Source organism: Pelodiscus sinensis, chromosome 4, assembly GCF_052426305.1.
Source record: "Pelodiscus sinensis isolate ZL-2025 chromosome 4, ASM5242630v1, whole genome shotgun sequence".
Lineage (NCBI taxonomy): Eukaryota > Metazoa > Chordata > Testudines > Trionychidae > Pelodiscus > Pelodiscus sinensis.
This window is the reverse complement of record NC_143055.1, coordinates 99,388,562-99,415,936: the sequence shown is the minus strand read 5'-3', so window position 1 is coordinate 99,415,936 and position 27,375 is coordinate 99,388,562. Positions and strand designations below refer to the sequence as shown.

The 27,375-nt window shown below is 38.8% G+C and overlaps 2 protein-coding genes across 4 annotated transcripts in view; both read right to left on the bottom strand.

The window, feature by feature from the left end:
- The window catches only part of BBS7 (Bardet-Biedl syndrome 7), a 39,443-nt gene extending 32,188 nt beyond the window's left edge, over positions 1-7,255 (bottom strand). The window contains exons 1-4 of one of the 2 annotated variants that reach the window (XM_006125589.4): positions 7,101-7,255; positions 5,248-5,313; positions 3,630-3,692; positions 2,272-2,447 (exon numbers count right to left, since the gene is read on the bottom strand). In XM_006125589.4, the coding sequence (XP_006125651.3) occupies positions 2,272-2,447; positions 3,630-3,692; positions 5,248-5,313; positions 7,101-7,136 (341 nt within the window). In that variant the 5' untranslated portion in view covers positions 7,137-7,255. The remainder of the gene's footprint in view (positions 1-2,271; positions 2,448-3,629; positions 3,693-5,247; positions 5,314-7,100) is intronic. The other variant, XM_014574838.4, reaches the window with a different exon arrangement.
- A 2,992-nt stretch (positions 7,256-10,247) lies between these two features.
- Positions 10,248-27,375, bottom strand: part of TRPC3 (transient receptor potential cation channel subfamily C member 3) — a 62,575-nt gene continuing 45,447 nt past the window's right edge. The window contains exons 6-12 of one of the 2 annotated variants that reach the window (XM_006125590.5): positions 27,124-27,357; positions 24,707-24,971; positions 23,418-23,613; positions 20,267-20,476; positions 18,084-18,167; positions 15,003-15,078; positions 10,248-11,546 (exon numbers count right to left, since the gene is read on the bottom strand). In XM_006125590.5, the coding sequence (XP_006125652.1) occupies positions 11,404-11,546; positions 15,003-15,078; positions 18,084-18,167; positions 20,267-20,476; positions 23,418-23,613; positions 24,707-24,971; positions 27,124-27,357 (1,208 nt within the window). In that variant the 3' untranslated portion in view covers positions 10,248-11,403. The remainder of the gene's footprint in view (positions 11,547-15,002; positions 15,079-18,083; positions 18,168-20,266; positions 20,477-23,417; positions 23,614-24,706; positions 24,972-27,123; positions 27,358-27,375) is intronic. The other variant, XM_006125592.4, reaches the window with a different exon arrangement.

The following is a 27,375-nucleotide window of genomic DNA, read 5'->3' as shown; positions in this document are numbered from 1 at the left end:
AAAAATGATTTACCTTTACTAGTGTTGAAATAGAGGGGTGGCATTCAGCACACAAGTTAATTGTAATTAAGGCCCCTTCCCCCGGTAAATTTTCTAAAGTTTCCAAGTTATTTTAGAAGCCTAAATTCTATATATAAAAGTGACAGAGGCACTAATTGCTTGTCTACAGAGGCTTAGCCACCAGTGAAACCACACTCATATAGTTATAATGCAGCGAATGGAACTTAACATTTACAACCGTTCATTGTGGGCACACTGGAGTTTGCACCATTATAACAACAGCAATCAAAAAGCTAATTCCACATGTTAGCAAGTCCAATGTAGAGGTACACACCTCAATATCTTTTAATTTACTGGTTCACTGAAAGCATTCCACAATGCAGCATTCTCTGACACTCCCAAGTATGCAGAGTTTCCTTGTAATCCAACACGTGATGTTACATTTTGGATATCTTCAGTTAGTCTACCAGTTAGGTCACTTTTAGAACAATGTTTGCCTCACTTACCAAGTAAGTAGCAATGAAGTGATTAAGTATAGTTCAATATGATTTTTCTTGAACCAAGTCAAAAAGTTCCAAATATTTTGTACTAATTGAGGCTTTAAGAATAAAGTTATGTAAAATTTTAATATTTACATTCCTAGGTTATTTAGAAGAGCTATTTAAAATAGTTCAACTTAATACTAATTAAGAACACAAATACAAAAAAAGAAAATGATACAGATCTATTTTTAAGGCCACATTTCAAAAGGCTTGGTTAATTTCATTTGTTTCACTCCATAAGACACTTCCTCCAACTCTCACACATTAGCAGAAAGACTTTGACTTTAACAGGAGTTGAAGGGGAGCCCAGCTTTCTTCCTAATCACTCTTTGTGCTGCCTCTTCCCTCTTGACAAGAAGTTTACAAAAGTTTACAGAGTTGGTCCCCTTCTAATATTATGAATAACCTACCTATAAATACTATTTGGAGAGATGGTTAGAGGAAAGATTTACAATGAAGGAGGTGGCCACATTATTAATCTAAACTAGATTCTAATGCATTTTACAGGATTCTGACAATATCATATTTTTCTTTACTTTTTACCTTTCTAGAGAAGCCTATTTATATGTAAGACAAAAAGGATTTTGGATTAAAAGCTTGGGGCTTGTCCAAAAAGTGGACAAAAAGGTTTATTTTTCCTATGTGATATGATATACACACACACACACACTAATGGTGCATGAAGAGTGCTTTTAACTGTTTAAGCCCTGTTTCTTCTCCCTAATAGGCCAACCATGTCAAAGTATGGAAAAATATTTTTAAAACTCTTTTTAAGATATTTATTGACACAATGTCTCTGCAGTTATTTAAGATAACACAGTAGATCAGAAGCAAGGTGCAGAACAGAATCCAGGTCTCCAAATCTTATTCTAGTGCACTATCTGCTATGGCACACTGTTTCCTGTGAATGGTTTTTCTTCCTCTCAAAAGGTTTAGAAAAGTATTTACATTCCCTCCTGTCTCCACAAACCCCAAATCATTCCCACAGAAACCCTCATAGTTCAGGCCTCAACATAATTATTGCAACATCAAAACAAAGGAATCCAGAAAAAAGCAACAATAACACTAAGCACTCAAGTATCAGAGGGGCACTCAACAACTGCATTCCAGGACCAAAGTTCCTCAGAGCTGTCCAGAGCCAAGTGCCTTGTCAGCACTCCTGGGCCAGCAGCAATGAGAGATCCTCTCCCTCCCTCCCCCCCCCCCCCCCACCCCGCCAAAAAAAAAAGGGAAGTCAAGAAAGGTCAAAAAGATAAACACTGGATATGATCGAAGCTGGTTGGGATGAAGAGGAGTTGGCTAAAAGCTTTTCATGGCAGCATTTAAATTAATGTTTGGCAACCAGCTGTAATAGGGTTCACTATCCACTCGCTACTTATACATTTAAAGGATTTCTGCTTATCTCAGGATAGAGAGAAGAGACTCAAGATGAAAATCCTGCACAGATATCTTTAGAGGAAAAACTCAATACAATTATTTGACTGTACAGAAAAAAATAAATGTTGAGGAAAAAAGGAGTATTAGGAATATATGAAAAATTTTAAAAGTCATACAAAAATAAATATTAGAACACAATAGTATACTGCACTTAGTTGGCATGTGTTATATTTGGATGGCCACTTTACTGAGCTATCTGCCAGAGTGAAAAAAATTCTTTCACAAAACCAAAAACTAACACACTAGTTTTACTAACATGAAATAATATTGAAAGATAAAGTACTGCACATACATAGCTTTGATGTTTTCAGTGAGGTTAGTTTCAAATGAAAGGAACTGCTTCCCTCTCTTTGTGAAACCTCTAACCTCTGATCCTGTAGCCACAAAAATTTTCTCCTGTGGTGTATTAAGAGCTCCTCCCAGCTCCAGCCTTGTGATCCTTTGTCCAGGCAGTGTCTTGAACACTGGCTGTGAAAGTCAAAAAGAAAAGTGAAGTTCAATCAACTCAATACTACATTTGCATTTAAAACAAAAGACGCCAAACTTACTTTGGAACGTTTGGCATAACAGCAGTGATTTTACAGAACATATAATACGTGATAATGTTTTATTTTATGTTGTTCCTCAGAATCGGAGATCAGACATTTTATAAATCAGCTCTGCGCTCTAAAAAGCTAACAGACACAATTTTTTAAAAAATCCAGTGCTATATATTGAAGCATAGCACATAGATCTCTAGCAAAAGCATCCACACAGTGCCCCATATATACACTGCATTTTGATTCCAGAGGAATCTTCTCTAGTAATGAGAAAAGGTTTTGACAGACACGGAAAACAAACATATCAGATATACTTCTAAGATACAAGCTATGAAAGTTGTTTTTGTAAGTTGTATTGTTATGCACATTAGTTCAGAAAATATCTGATATTTAAGTGACTAACTATTTAAAAACCATTACTAAGTTTGGAAACCAATTACTGACCTAGAATCATGGAGCTTAGTAATCATTTGCCAATTCCCTGAGCTACCTTGTTCTTTTTATGTAAATACTGGGGACAGGTAAAAAAAATGTACACCAAGAACTATAAAACAATTACAAAGATAACGAGTAGTTCTTTGGCACCTTAAAGACTAACGCAAATACACAGATAGTATCATGAGCTTTCATGGGGAACATCCACTTCTTTACATGAAATGATCTTCACTGAAGGAAAAAAAAAGGGGGGACCCTCAGAAGAAGAAAGGAGAGGGAGAAAAAAATTACCTACCAATTGTAGTCCTGGTGCTAATGAGACTAACTGAGTGGGCTGGAAGTGTCCCATACTTAGCTTTTGATGTCAATAGGATGTTGAATGTAAGTAAAGCTAGTGTTATGTTAACCAGTTCAAGTCTTTGTTCAAGGCAAGGGAGATTGTGTCAAATTTGCATATGAAGGTCAGTTCTGCACTCTCTCTCTCTCTCTCTGTAGTTGGCTTGTGAAATTCCTTTGTAGAAGAATGGCTATTTTTAAGTCCATTAACGAGTGCCCAGGCAGGTTAAAATATTCCTGTACAGGTTTGTGTGTTACCAATCTGTTTTGTGTCCATTAATCCTTTATTGTAGAGACTGCCCAATTTGGCCAATATACATGACACAATAGTTTAACTTACCACAGCTTCTCCTTTTTTGATACCAAAACATGTAACAACACCATCATGATCTCCGATGACAACCTGCAAAAATGTAATGCATAATTATATCAGCATTACTGCTATAAAGATTACTAGTTTACACCTTTAAAAGGAATAACTTTCCTTGTATTAAACATGTGCATATGCATGCAGTATGAAAAGTAAGCATTACCAACTACAAGTTTTAGCTCCCTGATCCCTGCATGGTCCCAGATAAGGGATTTTGCCAGACCAGGAAAGGTCATATCTGCTTCCTGCTGCTACTGGCCCCAGCTGGTCTGCCAGTCCCCATCCGCCCCCTTGCCTGCCACACTGGGCAGCCCCTCTGGGGTGCTCCGGGCTTCATCAAGGCTCCTGGCTCCACCGAGCAGCCCCACCACAGCCGGGCTTCAGCCCCATCAGGAAGCTTAGCTGGGGCACTCAGCTGTGGGGAACTGGGCTCTGAGCTGCCAGCAGCTCATAACCCTGTCAAGCCACAGGACTCCTAGCCACCAGCACTCCACTGGGATTCTCTGGTCCTGGAACATCCTTGGTCCTTCTGGACTATGGATGTTGCGGGACAAGAGAGTACTGGTTTACAGAGGTTCAATGTGTACTGCAATATTAAATAGTCATACTATATCATAGCAGCACACAACACTTTACAGATACAAAGACAGATAAAAAGTCCTTCAGTCACAGAGCTTAAAATCTGTTATTTCTCTGCAATTATTTAACTGTAAACCTTTTTTATATTTGTTGTTTTGCAGAATATCTGTCACATAATGGAATATTTGAAAAAATAGTATTATTTTGATAGAACTGTTTTCCTACATATTATACTGCTCATTCCTTTACTTTACTCTTATTACCAGATATGAAAAGCTTATAATTGTTTGAGTTCATTTATTCTGATATTTTCTTCCCACATAGAAATCATAACCATGAACTTATCAGAAGACATTTTTTTTAAGAAGCTCCCATCTTCAACAAATGTTCTAAGCAAACAAGAACAGGGTGGAGAAATTTAAATAAATACTAACACCTAAGAATGTCCACAAATTATCAGCAAATCTTGAAACAGAATTAGAAAGCTGTGCCTATACTTTCACAGATAGAAAGAATCAAAAGATCATTTGCACTAGTATCTGTTCCAAAGGAAAAAATATACAGTAAAACGCCTATAGTCCAGCATCCAACTGTTCGGTACTCCCGATACTCCAGCATCAAAATGCCAAGCGCTCCTGACCAGCTGATTAAAAAGCCTGCCGCTCAGCACAGGTGCTGGCTGTAACCAGAGGAGCATAAGGTTGGGGGGGGGGGGGAGGAGTGGGATCCTGTTACAGTATGGAGAAGAGCATTTTGCTTCAGCGAAGGGGAAAGGAGGGGAGGGGGAGGGGAATCAGGTTACAGCAGGGAGGAGATGAGGGAAGGGGAGGGGAAAGGGAGGGAGATTGTGTCCTGGCCAACTGTTAAGCCGTGCAACTGTACCGGACCTCTCGATTCTCCGGAAAAACTGATAATCCGGCACCACCTAGGTCCAAAAGGTGCCGGATTATCGGAAGTCTACTGTACCAATTTTTAATGGAACAAGTATCCCACTTTCAACAAAAGCTACCTTCTGTGTTGCCCTACGTCCTGATGCAGGAAGAAGCTTCATGGTCTTCTGAGATGTCACTCCCACCTATTTGAAAACATCAACTCATTACTGAACATCTCAATACTTACATTTTAAAAAATTAAATCATATGAAAGCTAAACATCTGCAATGTGCTCAAATCACTGATGGGTCACTGAGAAGAAATACACTTCTGTAAGAATTCTCTCATAGGGATATATCTCAAAATGAGTACACATAATCAAACTCTACTGGAAATGTGTTGGGAATATCTAAATCTCTTAACCTCTACATTCCACACAATATAAAGGCAGTGAATTTATGAAAAATGTCACTTTGTCTAGAATTCCCTGCCCTAGTCCTCCATTTTAAATTTCAAGGATTAGGGTTCATGCAATTTAATATCTCTATCCCCCAAAGCAAGAAGAACAGCAATTCAAAGATTGCTTGCACAGCTAAAATAATGTGACAACTCATTTAAAAAGATCAATTGTAAAGGCAGTCTATTTGCGACTTGTCTCCATCCCTAGAGGTGTTTAAGTCTTGGCTTGAGAAAGCCCTGGCCGGGTTGATTTACTTGGGATTGGTCCTGCCTAGAGCAGGGGGCTGGACTTGATGACCTTCTGAGGTCTCTTCCAGCTCTATGGTTTTATGATTCTATGCCTTTGTACTTTGTCTGCTTATTCTTCTAGTTGGGGTACTGGGGTTTCTGAGATGTGAACATCACTTGTTTCCTAGATAGTTACTTGAGGCAGATTGCCAAAATACAGCAACATGCATAACAAGTTTAGTACTGTATTTCAAAGACTGCAATAATAATAGAACCAATTATTAATATTATTATATTTTATAACATATTAGTGCTTGTTATCCCAGGCATCACTGACCGCAACTGTAGAGTCCCACAACTCCAGACCATGTAGCTATATAAATAAAATGTGTAGAAACACTATTTAATTTGTGATTATAATATTAGGCCCTGATACTGCATAGATTTAAACAAATGCTTTACAAAGACACTTTATCCCACTGACTTAATAGGACTATTCATGTCCAGAAAGTGAAACACTGTCTGCACGACTAGGCCCTTAGATCCAGCAGTTTTAAATTATATTTGATTTTTTAAAAACATGCAGTAACCACTTGTGTAGGCCCCACATTTATGGGGGGGGAGAAGGGCTTTGAGTGGGCAAGTTTCATCAAGCTTAACACCATAGATTTTGCTTTTAATTCCAACGCAGCTTTCTCTTATAAAAATACACACTGCAACAATCTCAGAGGGGTGGCTGTGTTAATCTGTAAATTCAGAAACAAGTCGCAGTCCTGTGGCACGTTAGTGACTAACACATAGATCGTGAGCTTCCGTGGGTAAAACACACTTCATCAGACTGCAACTCACTAAAGTAGGCGAGCCGATGCTGAGGGGGGAAACGGAGAAAGAAAGAGAAAGGAAGGATGGTCCTTAGGCGCTAGACAGTACGATGTGGGAGACCAGGACTCACGCCCCTGCTGCGCCGCAGACTTCTTGGGTGACACGGGGCAAGTCATACAAACCGCTCCCCGTGCCTCAGTTTCCCCACCCGCGAGGTGGGGGGCCAGTCCTGCCTGGCGCGGGTGCTGTGAGGTCAAATCTATGAAAGCAGCGTCAGCGAAACACAGCCCAGGCAGGCGGGGAAACTGCCCCGCTCAGAGGAGAGAGGGGCTCCCCGGGAAGGGCTCCTGGGAGCGCGGGGCTTGGCGGCACCGGGAGCCTTTCCCGGACAGCACGAGCTGTCCCATCCCGGGCGGGACCCGACCCCCCGCGCCGGCCGGCTCTGTGCCGAGCACCTCGCGAGGCGCGGCCGCGGCGCTACCTGCACATAATCCACGCGGTCCAGGTGCAGCTCCATGGCGCAGGGGCGGCCCGACCCGGGCCCGAGGCCCAACTCCAGCACAAGCCTTCTCCCAGAGAGGGCGAATTACCCGTCACCATGGAGACGCAGCAACCCCCCTCCCCCGCGGCCTTCCATTGGACACGCAGGACGGCGAAAGGGCGGGGTCATCCTGGAACGCGCTCCGTGATTGGGCAGAGCGTCGCCGCCTCTCTGCGACCGTGGCTATTTGTAGCCTCTGGGGACGGGCCGCCCCTGGCTGGCTGGGAGGGGTGAGGCTGGGAGGCGGGGGAGGCGTTGCGCGTTCTCACCGGCGGCGGTGCGGGCGGGGGCAAGGGGCGACCAGGGGTAGCGCCTGCGGGACGCTCCCAGCCCCAGTGGCCGCATTGGGCAGCTGTAATAGGCGCTGCCCCACTGCAAGCTGCTGCCTCGCCCCTGTCTGCTAACGCGGGCTGCGCGGGCAACTCGCTACCCTAGAGCCTACAACGCTGCCCCGTGTCGGGGGGTCCGTGCCGCAGAAGGAACGTGGAGAGGCGATCAAGTCCAGGCACTCGGGGCAGGGCCAAGCCCCGCGGGGAGCGAGTGGCCCTGGCTGGTGTGTGTTAGTCTCACCCGATCTTAAAACAATCTTCAGTGCTGGAGATGCCACAGTGATTCTGTAGGCTGCTCGCCCGGCGGTTTTGCGGCGCTCCTACAGAGACGCTCCACAGGAGCCAGATTTCTACTCGGTGGGGCTCAAAAGTTCTGTAATAGTGACTTGAGAGTCGATCAAGGTGCTTTGCGGGTATGGCACACCCGCTTGATTTACTGCCATTGTGACTGTCCCTTATGTGGATAAATCAGGCCCTGGTTTTCTGCAAGTAGTTGGGCCCTCAGAAAATGATTTGGCTGCTCTTGACTTGCTCAGTATTCTGAAGATATAGATGGGAAAGGGGAAATACCTCTGGATTGGGATTGCACTGCTTTACAAAACTCCTTTGCTGTTATACATATCTCATAGACCAGGAAGGGACCTTGAAAGGTCATGGAGTCCAGTCCCTTGTCTTCACAGCAGGACCAAGTACCATCCCTGACAGATTTGCCTGGGAGCCCTAAAATGGCAAGGATTGAGCTCACAATGCTGGTGTTATGCTTACAGATAAATGGAACAAGGGCTAAGCTGCTGGTGAGCTAAGGTCAGTGGCTACCATGCTGACCGTCTCTTCGTTTCCATTAACTCCTAGGTCTGTTGATAAATCTCCTGAATTATGTAAGCTCTGGGGGGCAGGAGCCATGTTTTTGTGTTTACGCAGCATCTGGCACACTGAGATCATGTTCTTCAGCTGGGGCTCAAAGGTGTTATAGTAATAAATAATAATTTATATTGTGACTCCTGGTCCAGTCTTCTTCCACGTTCCTCATACATCTATCCTCCAAACTTCCATGCTGTCCATAAGGCCTACAGGAGCATCAGAAGGACAATCTCTGCACTCTCATTTATGATACCTAGTGCACTATGGCCTCTGCAGCCTGGAAGGTCAATTTTGGGGAAGATCTGCTCAGAACAGGAGTAGATAGTGCTCAGTCGTACTTCAGGAATGGCATATATAGGCTACTAGCTGGAGTTACCCAGTGTTGCTTGGGGCAGGCGTTGGGGTACTGCTGGGGGTGCCTTGTGTGAGGTGCGGGCGGGAGGGGGCAAGCACTGGACTTAGGGTGGGTGGGTTGGCCCAGCTTGCACCTGGGGCTACAGGTACCATGGGGGGTAATGACCCCACCACCTGCCCCAAAACTTTCACCCAGCTACCTGCTGCATCATGGGGTTGCACAAGGAGCTCTCCTCTCCCGCAGGCCGGGCGGAGCCGAGCAGGTGCTGGGCTCCCCGCCATGTGACCAGGAAGCTGCACCGGACCCCGGGCCACTCCCAGCACCGCTGCCTCCTCCCGAATGGGCTTGCCCCACTGCGCCCACAACCGCCTCCTAGCAGTGGCCGTGAGCTTCAGCCTGCTGCTGGGCAACCCTCAGCCAGCACCAGAGGGGAGGGCCGTGCCTGTGTAGTAGAATGGCCTGGTAGAGGCAAGGGGCAGCTGCCTCTCGGCATGCTGTCCCTCCCCTCGCGCCTCTGCCGCCGGCCTTAGTGACTTTCCCCAGGAAGCCGATTCTCTCCATGCTGCCAGAAGTACCTTAAAACCTTCTCCTGGAGGAAAGGTTACCCCACGCAAAGTTTGGTTGTGGTAGCTCTTATAGTGCCCAAGTTATTAGCATACAAACATTCTCCTTTATATATTAGATTTGGTATACTGTGTCTTTGTAGGGATAGAATACTTGCAATGTAGAGAAAATCTTTAGAGAATTTCATTGCTGGACTCTACCAAACATGCACAAACTGTAATTTTCAGAGGCATATAATTTGACCAAACATGGACAGTTTTTCATAGAGAAGTGAAAGGCCCATCCTTGAGAGATGGGTAGTCCCTGTGCCAAAAATGTCAAATATTTGCTCCATAGCAAAGAGATGCTAGAATTTCTCAGTGAAACCAATTTTTTTATATAAGCAAAACATTTTCTTATAATTTTGTCTCATGAAGTTTTTCCTGAAGTTTCCCCAGAAAATTCACTCTAAATTGCACACAGATCTGAAATGGAAAATTCCAGCATGAACTTTATGGCTATGTCTACACTGCCCCCTCTTGCGCAAAAAAATATGCAAATGAGGTGATGCGTGGAATATTGCTGCACCTTATTTGCATAAGTTATGAGGCTCTGTTTTTCTGCCAAAATCCCCCCCTTGTGCAAGAGCCATTCTTCCTGATGGCTCTTGCACAAGAGAGGGGTTTTGCGCAAAAACGGAGCCTCATAAATTATGCAAATGAGGTGTGGCAATATTCCATGCTTCACCTCATTAGCATATTTTTTGCACAGGAGGAGGCAGTGTAGACATATCCTATGGCTGTGTGTAGACTGGCAAGTTTTTCCGCAAAAGCATATGCTTTTGCGGAAAAACTTGCCAACTCTCTACACTGGCCGCTTGAATTTCCGCAAGAACACTAACCATCTCATGTAAGAAATCAGTGCTTCTTGCGGAAATACTATGCTGCTCCCGTTTGGGCAAAAGTCCTTTTGCGCAAAAGGGCCAGTGTAGACAGCTCAGATTTGTTTTGCGCAAAAGCGCATCTAGATTGGTATGGACGCTTTTCCACAAAAAGTGCTTTTGCGGAAAAGCATCTGTGCCAATCTAGACGCTCTTTTCCGCAAATGCTTTTAACGGAAAACGTTTCCGTTAAAAGCATTTGCGGAAAATCATGCCAGTCTAGACGTAGCCTATATGTTTGGCGAAGTTTTAAGCAACTGAAAAGTCTTATAATGGAAAATGTTAGGTAATGTCACTGCCCAAAACAGCTTTTTACTACCTTTGGTTGATTGCTATACAAAGTCTCTGTGTATGCCACCATATACTTCAAAATTTGGTGCTGAAGAACGGGGACAAGTTAAAGAGTCTGTAAAGTATGAATATTTTATTTAACAAGTAAGCATCAGAGGCATCATTTAGAATAGTGTAACAAAATACTAGCCCTGCATAGAATCTGAATTTAAAAAAAATCATCTCTACCACAAGAAAGTATAACTTTTGACTGAGTTCACTTTACCTTCAAAAGTTTATTTTAAAAAAAGGTTTCTAGGTTCTGCGGTTGAAAGCAAACATTATGCTGTATTAAGAAACAAACTGTTGTATATGTATGTTAAACAATGCTATTAAAGTTATATTCACACTTTGATATTCATTGTTAAATCTCCAAGTGCCCATTCTGGGAGTTCTCTGGTCATATCTCATATTAGAATAATTGAAAAAACATAAATATTTCAATAAATCCTTCACTGAGTTCAAGCTGACTACTCATTTATTACATTCTATAGAAACCTATTTACATGATTTGCTGCAGGGGACGTAGTCCTTTGCAGTGCCTCTTTTGTTTTTGTTTTTTGCAAGTTGTTTAGTGCAAAGAGTTTTTGAAGTTTACTCATAAAACTGGCAAAATATCAGCAATGCAAGATGGTTTCACTTTCAATTGTACTTATTAAATGCAAAAAATTGTATGAGAGTTCTTACTTTTCAACACACTTAAATGAATAGAGGTTTTTTTGTGTCGTGAGTTAATAAAATTTCCTAAGATTAAATTTAAAGCTGTACATAAACTTATTTAATGCTAAAAATCTACAATATATTATTCAAGTATAAGATACACAGAAATTTTATTGCCAATATTTGTGCTGAAGAAAATGCCATAAATCCCAGTCATTCATTGAATTATTCACATCTCAACATATTGGGATTGAGTTTCTCACTGAGTTTATGTATTAGAATTGCTAACTCTTCTGTTGCTTGGGATTTATCTTCCAAAAGTTCATAGCGAAGACTGGAGATATCTTGTTTGATTTCCTTTAATTCACCTGTATTAATTGTAGAAAGAAATACTTTAGTATTGCCTGTTAAATATTAAATAAAGTTTTATTAAATCACAATAGTGTATATTTTAGAATTATCTCCCACCCAACCAAAACATTCCTTAGAATACACTGACCCAATGAACTAACACTGTACTTCACATGCATATAGTGCAATTAAAGTTCTGAAACCATTTTACAGATGTTGATCAATTATTCATAGTATCTCTGTGAGACTGGTAAATATCTCCATTTTATAGAGAAGAAACATGGAGATTTTTAAACGAGTTGATTGGGTCACACAGAAAAAGAGTGTAGCAAAGCACATAAGAACACACACACATCTGAGTGTCTTCTTCCTGGACCAAAAACTCATCCTTAGAACGCAGAAAAACCCCAACCTATTTCAAGGGATTTCACACTTTAACAAGTATAAACATGGCATTTAAACTAACATCTTCCTGGTCAAAACACACATATGAAGGCCAAATTGATGACAAGCAACAGTAGTCTATTTCAGGACTTCAGAAGTAGAACCTTTGTTCAATATTCAGATTGTGGGACCATAGGTTCATAGATCAGTCAATTCCTATTCAGTACCCTGGGTAGGATAATGCTTTCCATGTGTGAAGTACAGAGTATAAAATAAGACCTTTACTGTTTTACTAAAGTGAAATTCTTTGCCTCATATATTTGAAATAATAATACAGCTGTCATAGAGGATTTTCTGTCCACAGTGTATATAGCACCCTTGCATCATATATGCTTTAAAAACCATAATTAATCCTCACAGTATCACTGTGAGATAAGTATGATGCTGGATGCCTAAAGCTTTTACTGCTGAGAAAAAGAGAGATCAACTGAAAGATCAGAATTTAGGTATCCTTGTTGTGCTCTCACTGCTTGACTATGCTGCGAATGCAAATACAAAAAGGGACAAAAACCTTCAAAAGATGTGTGCTTTGTCAAGCATTTTGGTGATAGAACAGTTGACACCATCATCTCTGTCCTGCTTTGCAAAAGATGCATGTGTTAAGTTAAAAATACTAAAACCAAAATATATATTTTAGAGGTTTTCTGGCACCAGAATATAAATTTTAAAGTTTTTCAGGCACAGGTACATACTTCTGGGCTTCTAGTAAAAAATGCCAAATTGAACTCTATGTCCTATTCTTCTTTTTTGGAATCACCTAGAAACTCAACACCCCTGGGATTTGTGTGTCATGTACACTTTCTATTCTACTTTTAGTCAGAAATTAATTCAATGCTGATAACACATTTCAGAGTGGACTACTCAGTTACTATAACTGTTCTATTGATTTTGTTTTCCTTTTATTAATATTTTATTGGACTTCAAATGTACAGAAATTTCTCATTGACAGTGTGTAAACTAAAGTAAGATTAAGGTATGTATTATAGTTCAATTTATTTTCAAGCCTAGATTCATGTTTCAATCAGCTTGACAATTTTTGTACAGCAGTCCCTATTTTGACAATGTCATAGCACTCGGGAAATGATCCACAGGTTATGGGAGTGAATAGTAAGTTTAGTTAGCTTGTAAAGTGTGAACTTCAGATGAATTAATACGTTTTTATTTACATTTAAGTACAGCTCCTGGCAATAAAGCTATCATCCCTCATCCGGGATTTTCTTTTTTATCACTGGTAGAGCTCTCTCATAGCAATAAAGCATGACTATCCTGCCCATGTTACGCACTGCCACAGCTGCACTGTAATGTAAGCAATGTAGGCATACCATAAGATTTTTTTAAGGGCTGTCCTACCATTTCTCATAGTACTCTGGCCCACACAAGGAGCTGCAGCTATTGCCTCTTTTATTTCTCACCCTATAGCTACCATATAGCCATTTTCAATATAGACTGGTGATTCTCTCAGGACCATGGAATTTTACAGGTGAACATTCCCTCTTCCAGTTCCCTCATCTTCTAGTTTTATGGAAGAACAGGAACAAGTGGCTTATAGTGTAAACGTAACAATGATCTACTGGGTCAGACCAAAGGTCAGTCTCATCCAGTATTCTATATTCTGACAGTGGCCAATGCCAGGTACCCCGGAGGAATGAACAGAATAGGCAATTGTCAAGTGATCCATCCCCTATCACACATTCCCAGCCTCTGATAAACAGAAGCTAGGGACACCATCCCTTCCCATCCTGGCTAATAGCCACTGATGGACCTATCCCCCACTAATTTATCTAGCTCTTTTTTGAACGGTGTTATAATCTTGGCCTTCATAACATCCTCTGGAAAGGAGTTCCAGAGGTTGGGTGTTGTGTGAAGTAGTACTTCCTCTTGTTTGTTTTAAACCTGCTATCGACTGATTTTATTAGGTGACCCCCTAGTACTTGTGTAATGACAGTAAATAACACATTCTTATTTATTTTCTACACATTAGTCATGTTTTCACAATTTGCGTACCTTTTTCTGAAAAAACCCCAACAGTGACATTTTTTGTTTTATATATCCCTTTATTAATAATTCCCAATATTCAGTTTGCTTTTCAGACTGCCACTGTACATTGAGTGGATGTTTTTAGAGTACTATCCACAGTGACTCCAAGATCTCTTTCTTAAGTGGTAACAACTAATTTAGATTCCACTATTTTATTTGTATAGTTGCGATTGTGATTTCCAACGTGCATTACTTTGAATTTATCAGCACTGAATTTCATCTGCTATTTTGTTGCTCAGTCACTCAGTTTTACAAGATTCTTTGTGTGATACAAGACTGTATATTCAGTTGAAATGAAATGAAGAGGTAGACTTTTCATGGTGGCTAAGGTACCAGACTAGGACATAGGATACCTTAGTTCATTTCCTGGCTTCACCACAGATTTCCTCTGAGATTTTGGGCAATTTACTGAATCTATCTGTCTCCCAGTTTCACAGACTAGAAAATAGGGATAAAGCTTCCTTTCTCCCATCATTTGTATGTCTTGCCTATTACACTGAGGGGATGTCTACACTGTGGAGCCATTTCGAGATGCTGGAAGTATCCCGTAATAGCTATTCTGCATCTATTGAAACAGCCCATTATTTCTAAATTGATTTTGAAATACTGGGTGGCTTATTCTGACATCCTGGTAATCCGCGTTCCACAGAGGTTAAGGGGCATTTCGGAATAGCAAGTTACTTGAAATTTGGTGCAGTGTAGACAGAGCCAAATTACAAAATAAGTTATTTCGAAATACACTCGAAATGAGCTATGTAATTTGTGTAGCGAAAATTGCGTAGCTTATTTCGAGCTAAGGATGCTGTGTAGACGCACCCTGAAAGTTCTTTGTGGCTAAGAATGTCTCTTGCTATCTATTTGTCCTAAGTTCATCTAGTAGAATGAGTGCCTGATCTTGGTTAGGGTTTCTAGGTGTTACTGTAGTATAAATAAATAAAATAGTCCTGCAGGAAAATAATATCTGTTAACGTTGCATATACAGTGACTCTCACCTTCATTCACTTCATCATTTTCTTTGTCCACTTGTGCTTTCAGAACATAACGTTTTATAAGCCTTTTCATGATTTGCTATTGGACAAAAAATACACAGTTAACCATTTGAGCAGCCTGTATCCTAGTCACTTGATTGTCTCATATGCCTGTAAAAGAAACAATTCACAACCAAGAAGTCAGCATTTTCGTCAGATTTTCTTCTATTGGTGCGTTAAGGAGACCTGTCATTAGAGTATAGTCCCTCCCTTGTCTACATACCTCTTACATGCAGCCCAAGCCATCAGGGGATCTTAACAGGAATGGTACAAAAATGCTAACAATATTTTCATGACAAGATTGCCCTTTCATTCCAAACAATTTCATACCCCTGAAATTTTGCTTCTGCATAAAATTCTACAAAATGACAACTAAAACATGTACCAGTCCTCACATGGTTTTGCTACAAAGCCACATTCACTTAAAATGTGCCAACTTTTACTCAAAAACAGCAAAATTTGGCAATGCTTTTGAGAAAATATGACAACTCTTTGCACTTGTAACAAAATGTTCAAACCTTCAAATTTAAAATTCTTTCCATTATATTATAAATACCATGCAGACTTCTAATTCTAGCTTCCCTATGTCAGGGACACGGTATGATAGATTAACTCGCACCCTCCGAGTGGAATGATTTTCCCCATCCCTTACTTTTTAAGGTCCGATTTTACTTCCTTGTGCTTTGGTGGCAACTGTGTCACTACACACATGCTATGATTTACAGAACTTGCTACCTTCCCGGTGATTATAATAAAGCAGCTCTATACTGCCAGAAATGTACCATACAGTATAAGAGTAAATGGAGTGTTGAGATGACTTATAAAATCAAACTGGCTCCCAGACATTGATGCTAAAGAAATTCCCTTTAAATACTACCAGAAAACACACCACCCAAGAGAAAATATCCATACACATTCATCTCGTTATTTAATTTTTATGTTATAGTTCAATCGTCATCCCTTACTGAGGCTATGTCTAGACTGCAGAGTTTTATCGGAAAAAGATCCGCAAATTGCGAACCGCAATTTGTGTATCTTTTTCCGCTTTGTTTCTTGGAAGAGGCTTTTCCAAAATTTGGCCTGTCTACACGGGACCAAAATTTCGGAAAAACCTCCTCTTTCAGAATATCCCTTATTCCTCTCACCAAGACGAATACGGGGATGCCAAAAGAATGCGCCTGCTTTTTCAGAAACTGTTCCATAAATGCAGACATGTTCCCTGGACGCAGTAGATTTTTAGGTACCCTGGAAAAACTGCAGTATAGACACAGCCTTAGGCTTGCAAGTCAATGAGAAAGTTCTCTAAAAAAGGGAAAATGACCAGCTGGCATTTGTATTTATATGAACTTCAGGCCATCAACTCCTAGCCTGTCATTAATACCTAAGAAATGCCAAGTTACCTCCATTGTTATAGGTTAAGAGTTAAAACTATGGGCCCCCGTGCAAAGCTTAAGTAATAGGCCTTACACAAAAGACATCTACACAGTCATCAAGAATGAAATCCTATAGGCCCAGCACTCTTTTAAAGTGCTTTATGTGACATATGTTCTTGTAATAATCTAATGGATTGGTGTTTGGAATTAACTAGCCATATAAGAACGGCCATACTGGGTCAGACCATTTAGCCCAGTATCCTGTCTGCTGACAGTGGCCTAAACCAGGGCCCCAGAGGGAGGGATCACAACAGGTAATCCTCATGGAAACAAGAAAAAAAAGTCACCACAGTTTGACTAGCTATCAAACTTTTCCACAAACCGCCAGGGTTTTATGCATCACAGTATGAGAACTAAAGATGGCTGGGAACTGGAATTCTAGTTCAAGAAGAAATTCTGAAATGTAAAGCAAGGTTGTGTTCTAAAACAGAACAAAACACAAAGTTTCAAAATTTCCTCCAAAACAGGCAATTCCAAATTTCAATTAGAAAATCAAAATGATATATTGGTTCGATATTTTTTAAATGTTTCAGTGAATCCTTGAGCTCCTCATAACTCTGCCAGCCCACCAAATAAAAAATGAGTTTTTAGTTATTATTTATTATTTTTTCAGCACCTTGCTGTCTATTAGTATAACTCAGTGAAGAAATGTGCTCCACTCTACTTTTCTACCCTTTGTTTCTATTCCTTCTTTATTCTCTGTTCTCATTCTCTCACTTGCTGCAGGTCTCCTGTCCTCTGTGCATTTCCTTGCCCAAAGAAATACTCAGTTCCTGCTTTCCTGTGGGTTTCTCTCTTACTCCCTTTTCCATTCTATAAAATAAAACGATCAGCAACGAAATAGTTTGTGATAAACATTGCTATGTCATCACTGGCCTTCAGAGCTGACACTGAGACAGGATAATTTACACTATGGCAAGCTCAGGAAGGACAGCACTGTATCAATTATACTTAGCTCGCATTTGGAAGGTCATCTTTGCAACCATGAGTGCTAGAAACTCACCTTTTTTGAAAATAAACTCTGCACAGTCTAAGTATGACCTATGAGCAACATAAATGTTTTAAGCAGGCAAAATCTGGCCATTAGGTCATTTTTTGGACATCCCTACTGCAAGGGCTCCTTTTGTGCACTGGTATTGTTGCCTTGCTGCTCATATTTGAGATTATGCAAGTGTATTTACTTATATACAATCTAACGTAAAGCAAATCTGCTCGGGGGCCACCCTGTCCCCCACTTCTCTCTTCCCATCCATCTCCAGGTCATTCAAGCTTCACATTGCACCTGTAATCAGAGAGAACCTCTAAAGAAAGCAAGAGGTGAAAATATCAGCCCAGTGTTCGCTGGACCTTTCCCCCAAAATTTGTGTTAGTTGCTGCAGTTTGTCAAAATGGCCAGATCAAGGAAACGCCCATTGAGGAGCTCGTTGTAAATATTTCAAATGATGAGGTTTGAAAAACAAGCTACAAGTACTGTAGCATCAGCAATATGCTTCTCTGATTGCCGAGGGCATTTTTTCATCTTGGGAAGACTAAGTACATTTTAAGCACAGAATTCTGCTAATATCCTCACATTGTCACATTGCTCTAAACTAGAGCTCCTTGAATACCTTACCTGATAGCGTGTTGGCTGATTGAGAATGCTGTTAAAACTGTGCGATTCGAAAACCCTTGAGTTAGATTGAGTGAAGAGGTTTAACTAGGAAACAATAAAGCTAAATTAGAACATATTCCATAGAATTCTCTCCCCGCCCCACATAACACAACAAAATAATATGGCAGTAGCCCATCATTTCAGACTATTGTGTTCAGAAAACACTGAAAATAATTTGGGCCCAAACTCAGTAAAGCACCTAACCACGAGTTTAATTTCAGGTATATGCTTAAAGCCTTCTTTATTTAGCAAAGCACTTAAGAATGTACTTGCAGAATGTGCCTAAGTCTTATTAAAGTCAAAACATGGGCTTATATGTTTCACTGAATCATAGCTTTGAGGAATAATAATAATTTATTTGAAAACAGTTCACCATCAAGTTATTAATGTGGCAATAAACTCCGTTCATACGGATCAGGAGTAGAAATACATAGTTTTTTAGCTCTGGGCTAGAAAGAGAAGGGAAAAAGGTTCTGAAAAGATGGTCTTGTGGCTAAACCATAAGATTGGGGATTAGAAGATCTGAGGCCTCATTTATAGCAGTGAAAATTAGGAGTTACAGCAGTGAAAAATGTATGGAGATGAGACGAAAATCAGACTCCAGGGATCTATTACTGGCTCTGCCATAAACTTCATGTGTGGCCATCTAAAATCATTTAAAGCAAGTAATTTAAAGTCAAAGCAAGTCATTTTAAAATATAGATACAGATAGATACACACACCCACACTATTTTGTTTCTCTGGGATTTATAAATAAAGCCTGAGTGTTTTTAACATAATAGAGACAATTTTGAAGGGGAGGATGTTTGTTTCTGTTGTTTTTAAAAAAACATTATAAATTCAGGTTTTATCTATCTTGAAAGACTTTCTGGAGACTGGAGAACTAGTGAAATGAGGACATTATAAGAGACCCACAGCATGAAAGCCCAGTAATTAGGAAGGGAAACTTTTTTTAGCTAAACTGCTTCAAACTATTGTTTTGTATGTGAGGGAGTTTCTTTCTTTCTTTTGAAACTTCAAGCCTGGGGGCCAAATGTGGCCCCCGAGGCTCAGGGCCTCCCCTCTCCCAGCATTTTTTTTGCTTCTCATTCGTGACTGATTTTTCTGTGAGTCACTGACCCCCAATCCAAAAAAGGTTCCCCACCCCTGATTGATTGATTTATTTACACACATTTAACTTCAATACCCAAATAATAAAAAGAGGGGGAAAATATCTGTTAAAGATTCAACACTGCTGACAGTTCACAACAAACAGAAGTTTTAGGAAGTCCTTCACAAAAACTAGTAACTACCAGATTTTACATTTCCAATATTTTAAAAATAAGCAATCAAAATATATTACTTTAAAAAAATGCTTTCAATCCTTCTGTATGTATACATGGTAAACTACTGAAAGAGGCTATGATCCTAATTTATTTAAAAAATCCTTTGAAGGTCACTTTTTATCTCTTTAAGCCCTAGTTACCCATCTGGAAAATGGGAACAATAGTTATCTACCTCACAAGAGTGTTTTAAGACTGAATGTATTATTATCTGTGAAGAACATTCAGATGCTATGAGCGAAGATGTTATGGAAGTGCTAGATATTATTATACCACAAATGTACAATTATTTCTCCTCCCCGTCAGAAATACAGGTTTTGGTAGTGAAGAAGTCTGGGAAATGGTATACTATTTAGCTAGCTAAACTTTACCCTTCACCCATTCTGGTGATGAAAGGAAAAGTTATCTTTCTAGATCTTCCAGCCTTTTCCCCATAAAATATATGAAAGTCCACTTTGGGCATCTTTCTGAAAAAGGCTGAAGACTTATTTGTTTACCTGTTAAGTCATTTCTTGTAGGATTTATTTTTGTTTTCAGTAATTGTCTAGGACTGTTTTGTTGGGTAATTTATGCTCTTTCAATTATATCTGGTAAAGGGGCCTTGTTGCCCTGCAAAAAAAATGTACTATTTTACTTTGCTTTTGTGTTGTACTTAAAAGGCATCTGGGTTACAGGGGTTACAGCACTTTAAAAATAAAATACTTGATTAATTATGGTGTTATCCTTCACAAGTACAAAACTATCCCATATGATTTAAAGGAAAGCAAAGATTTAGGAAGCAAAAACATTTCTCCAGTGCACTGAACAATTTTTAAGACCTACCCTAGACTTGGAATTACTCATTCCTATTTCAATATCTTTCTGCAGCCTTCTCCTCCTGCACTTAGAAAAGCCGATGATCCTCATGATCAAATAGAAAAAAGACTTGGGACTTGGTACAAGACTGAATGGCGGAGGTAATGTTTTTCCATCATCGAAGTAAGATAACCAGAGCTTAGAGCGAGCAAACTTCCACTCCACATCACTGTCATCCTGCGTTAGAAACAAAAAGACATGTCTGCTTTGTTCTACTTACCTTTGGGTTTCATATAATTCAAGACTCTTTCAAAATGAGTTTATCTTAAGCAGCTTCTCTTTCTTTTTGTTTAATACAGAAATGTGATGAACTTGTTAGTGTGAATGATTCCCAATAGTTCAACTGAAATGCAGCTGCATTATCAAGTCTATTTTAAATTAATTCCTGCTGTGTCTATTTATGTGGGCTTTTTCTGGTCATATTTCGTTGAAGCACGCAAACAATTTTTAAAAGTGTTATATCTTCACTGACTGAGAACTGAACTATTAAGTCCTGCTATTAAAAGAGAAAGTTATTTAATAAAAGCAAGTATTTTCTTCCTTAAATTTAATGCTGAAATGTGATGACGGGCAAGAGAGAAACTAACGGTATTGCCTTTTTGGGGATGTATATAGCATGAGCAGATAATGCGCATGCCTTATAATACTGATTAAATCTGATCTTCCGATGCGTAACCAAGTATCAGGTTTTGTCATTGGCATCCATGGGAAGGAATAAGCAAATAGATTTTGTGCCTAGACTGGTAAAATCTCATGGTGGTTTTGCAAGCCTGGATCTAACTGAAATTTGAGCATATTCTCCAAAGATGAAAAGCTAGTTTGTTTCCAAATTAAATTTAATCTCAAGGAATATAAAGTATTTTCAGAACGTATTAGAAATGCACATGCAAAACACATTTTGATTTTTTCTTTTTATTTTAAATGTTTTAGTCAACTTATTACTCATAAAAAATGCCAAAATTACAGCCTTGAAGATTTCAACCCACCATTTACTCACAAAATAGATATGGAATGGTTCAAGTTTTCCCATTATATCCTACCAAGGTGAACAGAAGGGACCTCTAACTGAGGTGTGATGGCATAGTTCAGTGCCAGCCAGAGTGTCATTGTCAGTCATGTTAGTGGTTTGCATACTTCAGGCTTCTGACTGAGATCATTAATTCTGTTCAATATCGGTCACTCAACAGCCAGCAGATACTAATGCCTCTCATGATCTGCGAGTAAAGAGCAGACCCTAAAACTTGTGATGTTTCACTATGTTTCAATTAAACTTTGTATATAGTCGATCATATTCACATTTCCCAAGAAAAATTATATATAATTGTATGTACTTTCTGATATCTCAAAAGCACATTGAAATTCTGCTAAAAACTGTTTTTGTAAGGCCACACATTAATTGGTCTAAAATATACTTTTATCTTTGTAGCAATTCAGGTTTGACTTTAATAAGTCAAATACAGTTTTGGGTCTTTCTTTCTTTCTTTCTTTCTTTCTTTCTTTCTTTCTTTCTTTCTTTCTTTCTTTCTTTCTTTCTTTCTTTCTTTCTTTCTTTCTTTCTTTTTATTGTACAATATTTGAATGATATGCACCTAAATTGAATTAATTAAATTCTCAAATGAAGTCATTTGCTATCTCAATGAGCTCAAAATAAAGCATTTGCCTTATAGATGAAATAGCTATTCATCATTTTGAGAGCTCATCTTAATTTAAGATAAAGTATAGGCATTAAAAATCTGCCACTCTGCAGGTTTGCATGAGTGCAGCCACTAAGTTTTCAGGGTACCAACATGGCAATGTGCAGCTAAGATTAGAATCAAGTTTTAAATATTGTACTGAAAACAGAAAACGGATGCTTACACTTCAGACTGAATAATTAAGCTTGAAACAGCTGTTAAATGTGATTTAGTCATTAGAACACTCTCACAGGAAAATCTTTTCTTATGTCATGCACTAGCACAGTGCGTAAACCTAAGAAAGTGAAGCTGAAGTATCTAACACATCTATATTTAGTTAAAAGGTTTGAAGAAAATGGACCAGTGAGCCAATTATCTTTATGGAATACAGTAAAATCTGTTTAACCAGCACTGAGAGCTTGTCTACACAATAAAATGTACTGTGTTGGGGAAACAGTGTTATAAAATGTTTTAATGTTTAAGAATTAAGGAATTAACTGGCCATATGCTAACATTTTCTGCTCAGTAACTTCACTGTCTCCTGTATCCTATCCTTCATTTGAAAGTTTATATAGTATGTCAGCTTTTTGAGACAGACCTTTACTATTTGTATAGTTTTACCATACTCTCGTGTCTGTATAAAGAAAATGAGCAATACTATCTGTCCAGATCCTGGGAGGTCCCAAACAGCTTGGCTGGCTTGCCAGGTAGAGCCAAATCTTCAACCCAGTTTTTCTGCCATGTCTGCAGTACAGAGAACCAGACTGGCAAGTTTGTAGAATGAATGCAGTAGGGGATTCTTAAGCTACAGAACTCAGCTGCCAGACACAGAAAGAAGGAAGAGGGGGATTCTGATTGGAATTGTATTCACTCTTTCACTGGTACTACTTCCCCATCCAGAAAAGGAATGAAATTTGATTTTGTCTGAATTCTTGTTTGAACACTGGATTTTTACAAAAATATGTGTATAATACAGTTTGACACTATCAACAGAAGTAAAACTGCACGTCGACATGGTAAAGCACAACTGTCTAGACAGGCCCTTAAACATGGTTCTGGCTACCAAATTCATGGTGATGTGGATCAAACCAAACAATTTTGGAAAAAGATAAGTGTTGGTCTTTCAATGCTGGCCAACTAAACCTGGACTGAAAAAAAAAGTTTAAACAACATTCAGATTTTTTTCAGAGGTTTCAAAGTACTGTTTAAATAACATGGAAATTAGTTGGTCTCACTCTAACCTCTACAATATTGTATAGCTTGTTTCTCTAAAGCTGTTCATGAAATAAACCATTATCTCCTAGCACAGTCATTACTTGCGAGCTTCTTTAACTGGATTAATCTTTTACTGATACTTATTTCCATTAGAATGTGCCCATTAAGAGGACTGTAGTGTCCTTTCAGAACATAAAAAGAGGAGAGATGCCTTTAGAGAGAGAACTTACCTCAATTTCTTGGTATGAACTGTTAATCATGGCAATCAGCATGTTGAGCAGAACAACAACCATTGTTACATTGTATATGCCGTACAAAACATAGCCAATATTCTCTATGAATTTATGATCATATTTGAGGACAACTGAAGTCACTTCAGATAAACCAAATATTGACCAAAATAAGGTCTTGAAACTTTCTTCAACACTGTATGAAAGAATAAAGAGGAACATTATTAATAATAAATCAATACACAGTTCTTATGATAAATTTAGTAAGGGTGCATCTCTACAGCACCCTTAGCTCAAAATAGCTTATTTTGTAATTTGGCACTGTCTACACAGCTCCAAATTTCGAAATAACTCACTTTCCAAAATGCCCCTTAACCCTGGTGGAACAAGGAATACCGGGACGTCAGAATAACCCTTCCATTATTTCAAAATAATGGGCTGCTTCAATAGACACGGAATAGCTATTTCTGGATACCTATCCTAAGCGATAACCTCACATTTTTGTCTGTGATTTAGATTTTAAAGGTTTGTAAGGAATTTTAGTGTAGATGTTTAAACAAATCAACAAACACAAAAAATGTTTTTCACAGAACATTCAAGTTCTTCCCATCTTGATTTTATTTTACTGGGCATTGAGGGCACTAAACATCTCACAAACTCAGGTTATGTCTATACAATAGAGACAATACCAGCACAGCTATGTCAGCGCAGCTCTCCCAGCAAAGTCCTGCTAGCATAGCTCTTAGTGCAGATTCAGGCTACCCCAACAGAATGAGGATAGAAATGTAGTTGTGTTAGTCTGGTGTAGCTGAAGCAAAATACAGGACTATGTAGCACTTTAAAGACTAACAAGATGGTTTATTAGATGATGAGCTTTCGTGGGTCAGACCCACTTCCTCAGATCAAATAGTGGAAGAAAATAATCACAACCATATATACCAAAGGATACAATTAAAAAAAAGAACACATATGAAAAGGACAAATCAAATTTCAGAACAGAAGAGGGATGCGGGGGGGTGGGGAGAAGGTAAATGTCTGTGAGCTAATGATATTAGAGGTGATAATTGGGGAAGTTATCTTTGTAATGGGTAAGATAACTAGAGTCTTTGTTGATACCCCCGCACAAAGTGTCGAATTTCATGCTAAAATTCTGAGTCTGTACAGAAAAAAACAACAATGGTCTGGTTGCACTTTATAGACTAACAAAACATGTAGATGGTATCATGAGCTTTCGTGGGCACAGCCCACTTCTTCAGATGACCAGAGTTTGACTATAACTTCATACTTACGTTGTAAAAGCAGAGTTTACTTTGGCTCCAAGGTAATAGGAGTAGAGTATGAACATCCCAATCATAAATGCAAGAAATACCATAATAAAAAGGACCATAAACTTGAAAATGTCCTTTACAGTCCTTCCAAGGGAAATCTGCAAGGGTCCAAAGCTCTCATTTGCAGGAAGGATATATGCAATCCGAGAGAAGCTAAGCACAACAGCTATTGCATAGAGACCCTCAGATATTATCTGTGGATCAGATGGGAGCCATTTATCTCTGGCTGGAAGACAAAATAAAAAGGTAAATGAGTTTCTTACTTAGCACCACGTTTGGAAAAATATAGCTATCAGCTGGGAACTGTCATGCATGTATCTGTATCTATTAAGGAGAAACAGTAGAGTTGTGGAGTCAAGTAGCTGATGTTGAATTACAATTAGTGTGATTTATAAATGAAGAATTTGAACTGTATACATTTTTAGTGGAAGTTATAATGTAAAGAGACAGTATCTCTTCTAATAGTGTGTATATTCACCTTTCTACTGGGAGTTAAGCATGAAAATTATGAGATAAATCCCGCCATGCTATGAATTATTGTTATTTATATTTAACATTTATAGATTTTTATAGTAATTAACATCACTATTACTATTTGCATGATTCTGAATGTGATAAAATTCTCAAATAAATCTAAAACATTAATATTCTTATAAACACACCCTATTCTTCATTTCTCATTTTATTATTTAATTTATTGAGGTTTCTATAGCAACTTCATATGACCACTAATCATTGTTCAGGCTTTCCTGAGTCTGGACTTTATGTCACAGTTCATTTTTGTTTCACAACAATAACTATTTTTTATTTATATTGTATCAGTGACTGAAAACTGCTGCATGAATAAGATATAATCACATGTGTTCTGTAAAAAAGTTATTTTGTAGGTTAAAAATAATGTAAAATATAAATAAAAGAGTAATAATGACATATAAATAAAGATAGTAAAATAAATATTTAATACAAATACCGTTTTTAAGAGAAAAATTAACAGTGAATTACATGAAAATAAATACAATGTTAGCTTTTTCCTTTCCAGTAACATATGTTAATAACATGTCTACATCACCAAAGGTTGTGGGGATTTTTTGATCATTTGTTTTGTTTTTAATTAAAGCAATGGAAAGGATAATAATTGATTAGGGTTTATCATATGTAGTATTGAATCAGAAGCAGTGTATGAAAACTGGGGGGGCATTGGTTTTGGGGGTATTTTTTAATGGAAAGCTAGCAGTGTTGGCTGAGGAACTTCTGTAGCTGACAGAACATGAACACTCAGAGCTAAGCCCACAAAGGACACTTAGGATCAGCTTTGCAGAACAAGGGCAGGAATTCCCAAACTTTCCTCTACATAACTCTATTTTCAGATGTGCTGCTTTCCTCGACCTCTGACTGTATAATGTGAATTTACATGCTCTGAACATGTGGTCATGCCACATGGAAAATGTCTTTTTATAGACCAAAATGGTGTCCTTTGTACAGTTGACCTTGCATGTATAGTGTGTGCAAGATCACACTGTGAGAGGACAGTATTTACAACATGTCATCCTCCCCTTGCTTGGGATTGCCAGAAACTTATTCCCTGATGGAGCAACTCTACTTGTGATTGTTACCAGTCTTCCTGATTTAGAGAAAGGACTTGAATCCAGATCTCCCAAGTAAGGTCCCTAGCTCCTGGGCTAAGGTAGCTTTGGAAGGATTCATTTTTTGTTGGTAAATGTTGATTTCACCACATGCACACACACACACGCACACATAATGGACAAGAAATATTTCCATTGATAATAATAAAAATTTACATATAGGCAAGTAAGAAAAGTGCTGCTTTAGTATTTAGAGTCAAAATCCAATCATTTAATCTTGTGAATTAGGCTTGTTACAAATGGATTAGTGAATGAACAGTAAAGACATACGATATATTGATTTAAAGTTATTTACTTTGCATATTTTGATCTCCAGTGTTGACAATTTGTGTTTTAATGGTTTATAAAGATTTAATGTTTTGAATCGCAACATCATTAAACTTTTGCCTAACCCCCTCATAATTTCATGCAACTATGACAATTTAAATAGATCACAGTGTAAAAAAATTCTTAAGAATAAACATCAATGTTATGAATCAAAATTATAAAAAATAAAAATGGAATTTTGCCCAACCGTAGGATATTTTGGGGTGGGGTTTCTATGTTATTTGTTGAATAGATATTCACAAGACTATTTAAAAACATAACAAATAAAAACAAATTGGTAGAAACCTTAAGGTAAATATTACGAAATCAGGTAGTTGCAAAAGGTTTTATTTATTTATCTATCCTAAACACTGTTCCTTTAAATGAGCATCCACTAGTCGACTACTTGAAAGTAACATTCAAACTCACCATAAGTGAAATACTCTATTTCGGGTGGAAGTGTGACTACAGAGAGGTCACTCTCCTCAATGTAGTTGTCCACGTATCGCTGTGCTTTGGTGGCCTGCAAAAATGCTAGCAGCCTGGCTGTGAAAGCAGCAATGAAAATGGATAGCATCCCAAAATCCAGAACATTCCACAGCTGCAAAATATATTCCCTGGGTCCTTCTAACCAGAGCTCTTTGCATTCTGACCACATCATACCTGCAACAAGAAGAGAAT